The 12,372-nt window shown below is 30.2% G+C and overlaps 1 protein-coding gene and 1 pseudogene across 2 annotated transcripts in view; both read left to right on the forward strand.

Moving 5' to 3' along the window:
* Positions 1-4,045, forward strand: part of LOC113370922 (battenin-like) — a 39,480-nt gene extending 35,435 nt beyond the window's left edge. For both annotated transcript variants that reach the window (XM_026611596.1, XM_026611603.1), the window contains one exon: positions 1,821-4,045. In XM_026611596.1, the coding sequence (XP_026467381.1) occupies positions 2,214-3,491 (1,278 nt within the window). In that variant the 5' untranslated portion in view covers positions 1,821-2,213 and the 3' untranslated portion in view covers positions 3,492-4,045. The remainder of the gene's footprint in view (positions 1-1,820) is intronic.
* A 540-nt stretch (positions 4,046-4,585) lies between these two features.
* On the forward strand, positions 4,586-6,391 carry LOC113370951 (annotated as a pseudogene).
* Positions 6,392-12,372: the final 5,981 nt, after the last annotated feature.

Here is a 12,372-nt window from a genome sequence, read left to right on the forward strand (position 1 = left end):
TGCACATTTTTATATATTTATACGTTTTTATAAATATTTTAATACATTTTTATGATATCAAACACATTTACATACTATAAAACACATTTTTATGCACTTTCACAATGTATATTTTTACACTTTCAAACACATTTTTGCACACTTTTCTACATATTTATAAAAGTTTACACATATAAACACATATTTTACGCAATTTACACATTACACACTTACACGTTTACATATTTTTATTAATATTTAAATACATTTTTATGATATTAAACACATTTTTATGCACTTACTTAAATGTATACGTTTTTGCACTTTCAAACACATTTTTGCACACTTCTATATATTTAAATACATTTTTGTGAAATTACACACACTTACACACACTTTTTTTATAAATGTACACATTTTTATACAAATATGCTCATTTATACAAATTTAAACATATTTATAAACATTTATAGAAACTAGGTGAAGATTACATGAATACACACATACACACACACACACACATATATATATATATATATATATATATATATTTATATATATAAATCTTTTGACCATCAATTGTCATTACATATATGGTGTGATCATGAAGATTTAACTGTCACTTTCGCCCACTCTAATAATTATATTTAAATATATGTGTGTATTTATATGTATATAAATACACACACACACATATATATATATATATATATATATAATAAATTAGTATTGTTCTTGAAATAATTTATTCACTAAAGGCCTAATGAATTCAAATATAAATCATCTACCTAATGTTGTTCCCATTTCTTTATCATTTTAATATTTTAATTTTGTAATATATACTATCACAATTTATAATAAATATAACCACATTTTTATTAATATTCATTCATATTCAATTTTATAAATAAAATCTACAACAGCATTGTAAAATAAAATTATTCAGTATAAGACAAAAATAAAGGTTTAAACAAAAACTTAAATTATTATTTTTTAAAGGTTTAAAAAAATAAATAATTACAAAATAATAATAATAATAAATAACTGTACAAAATGAAAACACATAGTACCATTATAATAAATTACATAAATCTAAGTTCAAATTTTGCATGTTATATAAATTGTTTATAAATAAATAAATGTTTGTTACAATTTTTTGTTATCCTGCTAAATACTAAATTGTTTATAGATAAACACATACTACTATTGTTTTATATAACAATGCATATTGTATATAAAATATACATGTATAATACAATGATTGCCAAGTCAATGCCAGAAATAACACATGTTTATTTATTCATCAAAGAAATCAGCAGAGATGGCAAACCATTTTTGGTGTTACTAAATATTATATGTATAATATGCATTTGCCTTTGAATTGTACTAAACGTGAGTTTCAGCCAAAATTTAGATAAAAAAATTTAAATTAAAAAAAAATGTACTAAACCTTTAGAGCACAAGTTATTCTAGCACTTCATAACGCAATTTCAGTTCAAACATTATTCAACGTTTTGATAAGAGCAAAATAAATTGAATGCAACTATTCATTCACCATTTGCACTATATTCTTATTTTTATATTTTTAGTTTAGTATTTGGTATTTCACAAACTTGTAATATCAGTACAGCCACTATTAACATACTACAATTAAACTAACAAATACTAAAATAATTGATATTTTATATCATGTGCCTAAAATACGATAACCAGTCCTAAATCAGCAGTTTTTATTCATCAATTCCTGCATGGACCATGTTTCATCATCACCAATATCAAGGATCATCATCACGAAATCATTCATAATGGTTTAAATTAAATTTCTAATTCTTTTCTGGCAGATCTTCCACTTGGACCAAGGTTTAAATAGTATTAAGTAAGATAAACAAGACTGATCCAGTAAATATGGAAATAGGAGCTAGGATTTAGCTAAAAATGACCAAAAGACTGATCTTGGTGCATATTAAGAAGAAGATAATGAGTTGGATTTAGATTGTTGGAGAAGCGTAGTGAACTTAGAATAGTTTGTGCTGAATTACAATTTATTGAAACATTATTTGGACTAGCAGAAATCTACATTCAGGACATCATACATTGGTTAAATTTTAACCAGACTTGAAGTGTGGTCTTGTTTACAATATTTAAAGTATCTTCGATTTTTGGTGGAGAACCTCTGCTCCATAAATTAAATTAACCTGTAAGCATACATCTGTGATTTTTACTTGATTTTTAAAATGATGACTCCAACGAAAAATCCAGAATCGCCTCACGAATCCACTCCTTTAAAAGACAGAGGCCTCTGGCGGGACCTGGTGGCCTACTGGATCCTTGGATTATGCAACAACTATGGATATGTAGTTATGTTAAGTGCCGCTCACGATATCCTCAAAGCAGCTGATGAAAGTCACCATCCATCCAACAATAGTACAATATCAAATTCCACAATCGTAGACCCCACTAAACGTGAATGCAATGAGTTGTCCACTGGTGCTATTTTATTAGCAGATATCCTTCCAGCATTGATCATAAAATTTACAGCGCCTTTTCTACCGTTTTTTGTCCACGTCAGGATTTTAATATGTTGCCTGGCTGCTGCAGCAGGTTTTATACTAGTTGCTTTCTCTCAAGGGAACTGGTTAGCAATTTTAGGTGTGATAGCAACATCTTTTAGTTCTGGTCTTGGCGAAGTGACATTTTTAGCGCATTCGTCAAGGTATAATAAGAATGTTATAAGTACTTGGTCTTCAGGAACAGGAGGAGCTGGTATTGTTGGAGCTGTCTCTTACGCTGGTTTAACAGGATTAGGATTAGATCCTGTGACAACTTTACTGGTGATGTTGGTAGTTCCAGTTTTAGAAGGGCTTACTTTCTGGGTGCTTTTGCGTAAACCCCACGAGGAAGATCAGCCAGTGCAAACGGCTACTGGCATGAGCGTTTATGGTTCATCAGCTGCTACATTTGGAGATAATGAGCAGAACCAGAAAGCTTTTGGTGATTTGAAAAGCAAATTTAAAGCTATTCCTCCATTGTTCAAATATATGATACCTCTACTTTTGGTGTATTTGTTGGAGTACTTTATCAATCAAGGTTTGTTTGAGTTGCTATACTTCGAAGGTGCCTTTTTGGATAAAGATGAACAATACCGTTGGCTACAAGTTGACTATCAAATCGGTGTGTTTATATCCAGAAGCTCCGTCAACTTGTTACAATTGAAACAAGTATGGATCATGTCGGTGTTCCAATTCATCAACGTTTTGGTGCTTCTATTCCAAGTTTTGTATGGGTACATCCCTAATATCTGGATTGTTTTTGCCATCGTTTTATGGGAAGGACTTTTAGGAGGCGGTGCTTATGTCAACACCTTCTACAGGATGAGCCATGAGATTCCAATGGAAAAACAGAAGTTCTCCATGTCAATCACTGCTATTGCTGATAGTCTGGGAATAGCCTTGGCTGGATGGATAGCTATGCCAACACATAATGCCTTGTGTGCTTTGCCCAAACCAACTTAAGTGAATAAAATTTGACCAAATCCAACATTAGGTGGATGAAATTAAAGTTTAGTTGTTTGCGAGTGCAAGTGTAGATAATTGAACCAGTGAAATAGTTTTTAACGTAAAATTTCGATCAGAAAATTATACATTTTAAGGAACATTGTGGATTAATAAAAACCTTAGACTTAAATTAAATAACCAAACTTATCAAACTAATATATTCCTTTCATTTAAATTTAAATCGAAACCGATCATGTAGAATGCGAAATTATTTTGTATTGATCATCCCAGTGTAATATTAGTACAAATTTTTTAATAATATTCATTACAACAAGTATTTTTCTTCCAAGCCAAAATCATGGTTCAGTCAGGTTTTGTAAATGATGCCAAATTCAATGTTGATCATACCAAAAACATTGAGACAATAAAATAAAATAGTATATATAATAACATAAGTGAAATTTGTACTTAAAAATGTTTTTTTAATAAATATTGTGTACAAAGGCTGGTCCAAAGTGAAAACTCATCCATGTTTAAGTTGGAGTGGACTATGAATATACCTGTAGTTAATTAGATGCTCTGTTGATGTTGCTAATTTATGGTTTCTGAGTTCAATCAAAAATTGAAACATGTCGTTTACAACTTAGACCAGCATTTGAACACCCATAGAATTATCATATGACTTGTTACTTCTAAAGTAATTAAATACAGGTTTTTATCTACAAGTCAATTGTTAAACTTTGTTTTTGTAATCAAATTGTATTTTTTATATTGAAAATAAATTTTGATTATTTATATTTATATATTTTACTCAAATCCATTCTGTTAATCCTATCCTAATCAATTTGCTTATTTTTGGTTCACAGTTTACTAAAGAAGCAGGAAGTTCACTAATGAAAATATAAGGCGCTGATGGAATGGAGGATCATTGGAATTGCTTTGGAATTAAATAATAAACGTCCAGGATGACAAGCCAAATCTTTATTGGCGATTATTTTGATCCAGGCAAAGGACACATCATACTCAGAATTGCTGATGATCTATTCATGTTATTTGATGAATCCGCATCATTTTGTTGGATATCACTTGGTTTCTGCTAACTATCTGGATATAATACAAGATATAAACAAAACAATTTCGTTTTTGGTCAGAACTTGATTATTTTTCTCCAAACGCTCTGCATTCTTTTTCTACATCTAAATCTTCTTGATTTCATCCTATTGCAAGATCAATTTGCATAAATATAAAAAATAGGTTTAATAAGAATCATGTTGTTCCAATGTTGGATTTATGAACTTGACCGGTGACTGTGCAGGAATATCTATTCAATTGCATCTGGAATTATCTAGATTTATTGATTTTAAAATAAATATTACCAGATCTATTCTAGGAAACTTTATTTAGGATAAATATTAGTCAAAGTCTTACATTTTATCCCCAAAATGTCAAATACCCCAGAAGAAGAAATACCAGCATCGTCTCGACGTACACAAGGAACAAATACTTTGGATAAAGGTCTTTGGCGAGATTTAACAGCCTATTGGATCTTGGGTTTGTGCAATAACTATGGATATGTGGTCATGTTGAGTGCAGCTCACGATATATTATCAGCTTCTCATGCAAAAGAGTCTACAACACCAAAGCCTTCCAATCCAAGAGACTGCAACTATATCTCAACTGGTGCAATTTTACTTGCAGACATTATACCTGCATTGATTATAAAATTTACTGCGCCTTTTCTACCATTTTATGTTCACATAAGGATTTTGATATGTTGTTTTGCATCAGCAGCAGGATACTTACTAGTATCCTTCTCCAAAGGCAACTGGTTAGCCATTTTAGGTGTCGTCAGCACAGCTTTTAGTTCTGGTCTTGGCGAAGTTACTTTTCTAGCCTACTCTGCAAAGTATAACCGAAACGTTATATCAACTTGGAGTTCTGGAACTGGTGGTGCCGGAATCGTTGGAGCAGTATCATACGCTGGTCTGATCAGTTTAGGATTGACACCATTTAATACTTTGCTAATTATGCTGATAATTCCAGTATTACAAGCATTTTCCTTCTGGATTCTGCTGCGCAAACAATCTGCTGATGAGGAGCATCCAGCGTTTTCGGAAATCCAGAACGTTTTAGGACATACATCAGCAGTTACGTTTGTTCCTAGCAGAGCTGGTGTTCAGAGCAAACCTTTAAGTCATTTTAGACAAAAATTAGCAGCAATACCACCTTGTTTTAAGTACATGATACCTTTACTAGTTGTCTACTTGTTCGAGTACTTCATAAATCAAGGTTTGTTCGAGCTGGTGTACTACGATCATTTTTGGTTATCGAAAAGTGAACAATACAGATGGTTGCAAGTGGATTACCAAGTTGGTGTCTTTATCTCCAGAAGTTCTGTCAACGTTGTCCATTTCAAACAAGTCTGGTTGATGTCTGTGTTTCAGTTTATAAATGTTTTGATACTACTTTTTGAAGTAATTTATGGATATATACCAAATATTTGGATTGTTTTTGGTATAGTTTTATGGGAAGGACTTTTAGGAGGTGGTGCTTATGTCAACACGTTCTACAGGATGACACATGAGATTCCGATGAAGGAGAGAAAGTTTTCTATGGGTATCACAGCTTTGGCTGATAGTTTAGGGATTGCCATAGCTGGATGGATAGCTATACCAGCACATAATGCTTTGTGTACTTTACCAAAACCTTCCTAGCTGGACATTGATGTCCAAATAGATATAACAAGCTAATTTGGGCAATGATTGGATGTGGATGATTAGAACCATGGATTGGTTTCAGTTTGAATCGGCATTTTTGGACTCTGCAAGGTTGCCCCATGTGCTGACATCATCTATCATGGCTAAAATAATAAACATATCTTAGGTCAAATAATGGAAACATAAAGCAACTTTTGGATCCAGCAACAGATCAACTATCTATTAACTGTTGCCTCCTGAAGAACATATGGATGTACCAATTTGTTTTTGTTTTTACTTAAATAAATTAAATACAAACATTGTTTTAACATTTTTTTATTACTGTATAAATTTTTAACACTTTTTTATTACTTTTTATTACTTTATAAATTTTGATATTGTTTAAACTTGTGGTGTGGTTATACTCTTCTCTCTTGTCATGTTGTTAATTGTTCCTTCTGCATAATGATGGATCAGTCCAAAAAATATTCTTAAGGCAGATTCGACTTCTGGTAAAATGTCCTGGGAGAACGTTCTTTGGAAATAACGCATTGTGGTGTACGTGTACCTCTAAAAAAATAGATAAACAGATAAGTAGACAGAAAACAATTGGTACTTTTAGTGTACTAATAGTGCAAACTAATTTTTGTAATATATTGGCATATAAATACCTGTATCGACAATAAATCGACATGTAATTCGATATGTTTTGCCACTAATTTCGATATACTTTTTCTATAAGCGTCTGCACCAACTTGCAAATCTCGCATAAGACGATCCAAACCGTACATAGCAACTTGTCCATGGAGAGGTAAATCTTCCTAAGAAAAAAAATGGTAAAAAATTGTAAAAATACGTAAATTGTTAGAAAAACTTCTGCGTTGAAGGTTTATGAATTAGTAGAAACAAAAATAAAAAAAATATTAGAATTAAATACTTTGAAAAAAAAATAACCTAAATTTTGAAGAATTATATAGAAGACAATGGAAAAATCCTAGTTATATTGTTATATAGATAATTTTATCTAGATTTCCCTTTTCTAAGATAAAAATATAAGATTCTAAACCAAAAAAAATATTCTTTAAAAACTACAAAAATACTCACTGCCAAGAAAAGGTTTGGTAAAGGTTTAATTAGTTTTTTAAGGTTGATTTAAGCTTTCGTAGAACTTGAATAAAGTATCTTAGATAAATTTTAACTATACAGTTTTTTAGATAATTTTATCTACTTTATATTCTCCTTAGACAAAAATTTAATATCTAAACCCACAAATAATTTATTTTGCAAAAACTAACAAATTTACTAACCGCCATCATGATATCAGCATCAGGTTGCATTTTCCAGAAACTATAATATTCAGGATAGTCTTTCAAAAATCTACAGAAAACTTCATAAATATATATAAATATGAATAATATATATTGTTAATATTTTATTACTTGATAAAGATGTTTTTTCCGTGGATTTCCAAATTATCTTGCATTTTAGTGGCCCAAAATTCGACCAGAGATTGTTTTTGGTAATTCGAATAGCCGAATTCATCTAATTCGTCTTTTGCTTTGCAACACGACATAGTAAAAAATAATTTTAATATTTGTTTGAAGTTTGATTTGGATCAATTGTTTTTGATAAATAAATTTATTATAAACAATTTATTGAAATAATTATCTTTGAGCTTCAAATTATTTTTGAAAAGGATGAAGATAATTAAATTATCTACAACTTTTAAAAATCAAAATTGCCATTTCATGAAATTTGCTATTAGAAAATTTAAGTACAATTTTTCACTTTTGTGGTTTTAATTCTAAAACTGTGAGATAAATTTTAATACTGCTTTCTGGAAGATGATAGATAATTAAATTATCTATGACTTCTTTATATATTTTAAGAATATACAATACTTATTTTCTTTTTTTAAATTGCAAGCATAGATTACTGTAAAATTCCAAGTCTTTTTTCTTTTATTTACTGTTTTTTTACATTTTTTGCTGTATCTCTGAAATTATGAGAAAAGTACCTTTAGCAAATACAAAGATAATTAAATTATCTATGTTTTATTATTAATTGATTATTATTAATTTGCAAGCAAAGTTGACTCTTTGATTTTCCTAGTTTTTATTTTTTCTTTAATTGTTTGCTCTCTAGATTTGTTGTTGTATTTGTGAAGTTATAAGATGTATCTTAAAAGTATCTTTGACAAATTGACTGAAATGATACTATCTGTAACTTTGTTAAATATCTTAAGAACAAAAATGATTTGTTTTCAAATAAAAAAATCAAGCAACCTTGAGTTTCCTAAGTTACATTTTCTTTATATTTTGTGCAGAATTCTTAAAATGAAGAGAGTTGTTTTAAAAGTATCTTCACACAAGTCAAAGATAATTAAATTATCTACAACTCTGTCAAACATCATAACCAAGTATAAAACTATTTATATTTAAAAAAAATGAAACAAAATTGTGCTCCATAAAAATGACATCCAAAATCAGTTTGTCTTTGTATGTGGCACATATCAAACAATATTTTTATAAACGTTTTTATAAACAATTTATTATATATTTTACAACAAAATATATATTTTAAACTTCTATCCTGATCGTAGGAGCACTTGGATTGAATTGTCGATTGAAGTTGTTGAAAAAACGATCTAAGCCTTCTTCCAAATCCTGATACATTTCTTGTTTAAATTTTCTCTTGATGTACAATATGATCGCATTGATATACCTCTTGAAAAAAAAAAGTTGATTTGTTGAAAAAAAAAAAAGATAATTAAATTATCTACAACTTTGTCATACATCATACTGAGGGTAAAGGACTTTGGTAAGGATAAAATAGTATTGGTGCATTTGTTTAGTTTTTACGATGTTTCGTTCCAGAATGTGAAGATACAAATCTGGTATTTTTGCAAAACAAGATTTTCAGATTAAATTAGATTTATTTTTCGAAACCTATCACCCCCAAGTTCGAATCAATTTTTGTTCTTTGTAGGGGTATTTTATACCCAAAAGCCTTTAACAAAATTTGGTTTATCGGAATCCTTACCTCCATTGATCTGTCATCGATTTTTAAAGCAATGTGCTTCTCTGCTATTTTTTTTAAATTTCTTTTATAAGCATTTGGATTTGCTCCCAAATCTCTTATTAGTCGGTCCAAAGCAAACAGTGCCACTTGACCGTGGAGTGGAAGATTTTCCTTAAAAAAAATAAATAATAATATTAATCCAATTCCACAAAAACCTCTGATTTCACTTTATTAAATAAGTTAATTGATCCTGGTTCAATTTGTCTTGTTGCTACTAACCACAGGTAATTGGAGGTGTTTTGCAGGTTAATTATTCAATAAATATATTTTTTTATCGATTTTACATTATTTTTCTTACCGCAAGTCTTATAGGATCTTCTGGTATATTCCATATGTGATAATATTCTGGATAATCTTCTAAAAATCTGCAACGATAAACGATTTTATATATTTTTCCATAAACCTGGTTGGTTGTCTATTTTTTACATAAAATAGATAAAACAAATATTATCTTTATTATAATAATATAACACTCTTCAATTTTTGGTTTAAAAGAGCAAACATCAAAAAAGTCACCACATGGTTTTAGTTTAGAAAATTACATGGGAGTAAGGAGTTGGTAGTAGCGCATTTCCATCTGTGATAACATTGTTAAAAAAAAATTGAAGCTATTTTATTGAAATTGTTTGATAAGATAAAGCATATTTTCCTAGAACATATAAGCACTCTAAAACTTCTAATTTTGGTGATAGGACTCCTCAAAGCTGAAGATTTATGATACCTATCTTTTCCTGTTTTTGGGGATCTTTCAACATGATTTAACATCCACTAAATATATCAATCATTCCTTAATCAATTATCCTACTTGATAAATATGATCTTGCCGTGCATCTCTAAATTATCCTGCAATTTCGAGCTCCAAAAATCTATCAGAGCCGCCTTTTGCTGAGGGGTGTATCCAAATTCGTCGTCTTCTACTGGCTGCGGACGACAGCAAGTGAAGAGAAGGTGCATCTGGCACGACTCGGGTAGATACATCTTAAAAATTACGAGAAAAACCTAAATAAACGTCTATTTTGACATTTTAATCATTGAATTGAAATTTGGTAAAAATTTGGCACACTTTGATCACTTTTGCCAGGTCTGTGGGTGATCGAAATTGGTGGAGGGGTTGAGGGATGGTTAAAGGATTTGGATGGTGCTCAATGTATTTGGTTTGGATTTATGAGTATACCAAGTAGTTTTCAGTGTTTTGGTTATTGTTAAGGTTGAAGTAAGTTTGATTTTGTACAAACAAATGGTTCAAAAGTTACCATATATAACAAATAGTTGCCACTCTATTCAAAGACTAACTAATTCTGGATTTCCAAAATTCTTAGTCCAAATATGTTCTGTGCAATTTTTTATAAAATCAAATGTCAATTCATACCTTAAACAAAATTTAGACATTTAAAACGTCAACGTGAATTTATTTTTTATTCAAAATTAAATCTTACAGTTTATCTCTGCAAAATAAATAAAATGATACACCACAAAAAATTCATTAGGAAACATTCAACGTAGGAAGTCGCAAGTATATATTTTTAATATAAGTAACTTTTAGAATTTTCGATAATATATTTTATTTTTATTTAAATTTAAGAGTATATCGTATTGCCTTATGTTATCAAGGACTATCACAATGATGTTGAAAAATATGATCAAAATTAAAGTTAAAGTATTTTGTAGGATAATATAATGTTAGACAATACTATAGATCAGTTATTTTTCAACAACCGAATTACCGAATATTTTATTTAAATCAGACAAACGGTTCAAAACTTATGCGAATTTTAATAAATAGATATATAAATTCATAGTCTGATCCTTTTTCTCTCCGTTCCCTTCCAGAATTTGCCTCGGCAAAGAAGTTTTTACCACCATATTTCCTATGACCCCCGAAAATGGTTCTTGGTGCACAACATCTTTCTAACGAGAATTTTCATTTTAACAAAATTCTATTTCCGATTCGAGATGTCAAACCTCAAGAGATGGCGCATTCTAAAAAACATTCTACAAAACGAAAGCCAGCAGAAGATGTTGCAAAACTCGGAAGTCCTCCAGAAGTCGCACAGGATCCTGAAAAATATCAAGTTTGGTGAAAAACTGGCACAAGGAGAAGTTTTCGAGAATACTACTGCCAAAAATTTGATGATGAAGGGCAAGGAGAATAACTATTTGCTGGAGACGCAGAAGATGGTAAAGAATTTGAAGAATACTAGTGGAGCTAGTGAAGCTGATACTAAAAGTGAGCATTCTGCAACATCCAAAACTGAGGATGAAGCTCCAAAATCTAAAGAAGCACCAGATAAAACGAAAAAGATCGATTGCAAACCTGTAGAGTCTAAAAATCCAGGTATGGACAAGTCTGGTACCAATTTGGATACAAACTTTGATTGCGCCCAATATGGTAAAGATTTGTCACAGAATTTTGGAAGCAACTTTAACAAACTCAAAAGCAATATTGCAAACATCAACAAAAACATTTTCACAACACATCCTAATGTCAATAGAGTGGAAAAGAACTTTATTCCAAAAATTACAACAAAGGATAGGTTTAAAAACGATGAACCAAATAACGTTGACTCTTCCAATATTGGTTTTACATCCACTACAACTACAGATGGTACTGGTTTCAACTCAGACTATTTTTCAAGTCCTAAAAATTTCAGGTTTATGCGAAAAGTTTTGGAGACAGTGCTGAAGATTACAGTATCTCTGAACAAAGCCAGGAGTATATTTTGCTTATGAGATTTGGCGAAAGTGCTAACGATACTGGTGCGAAATCTAAGCAATCTAATTTAGGAGTTTTGATAAATAAGAATAATGAAAATAATAAGTTTATGATGCTGGAAATAAGCAGAAAAGTCAGGTGATGCCACTGATTTTATAAACAAGTTACATTAAAGTCGGTTAAAGAAGAGCCTAAGGATAATCCAAGAAGTTTAAAGCTTCTTCAAAACTTGGCAAGAAAACTAAGAAGTCAAACACCAAATTTTTATCCAGTTACATCAACAAACCACGCTCCTCTAAGAAAAAAGAGCGAAACGAAGAAAATTTGATGCCCGATTTTTGCACGACTTGAAATGCAAGAAAATTCAATTTACCAAAAAATTATCGAAACTTGGAAGTCGTGATGCAAA

Source organism: Ctenocephalides felis, unplaced genomic scaffold (assembly GCF_003426905.1).
Source record: "Ctenocephalides felis isolate EL2017-DRISC unplaced genomic scaffold, ASM342690v1 CF-g0.4_SCAFFOLD_00845, whole genome shotgun sequence".
NCBI classification, from domain to species: Eukaryota; Metazoa; Arthropoda; class Insecta; order Siphonaptera; family Pulicidae; genus Ctenocephalides; species Ctenocephalides felis.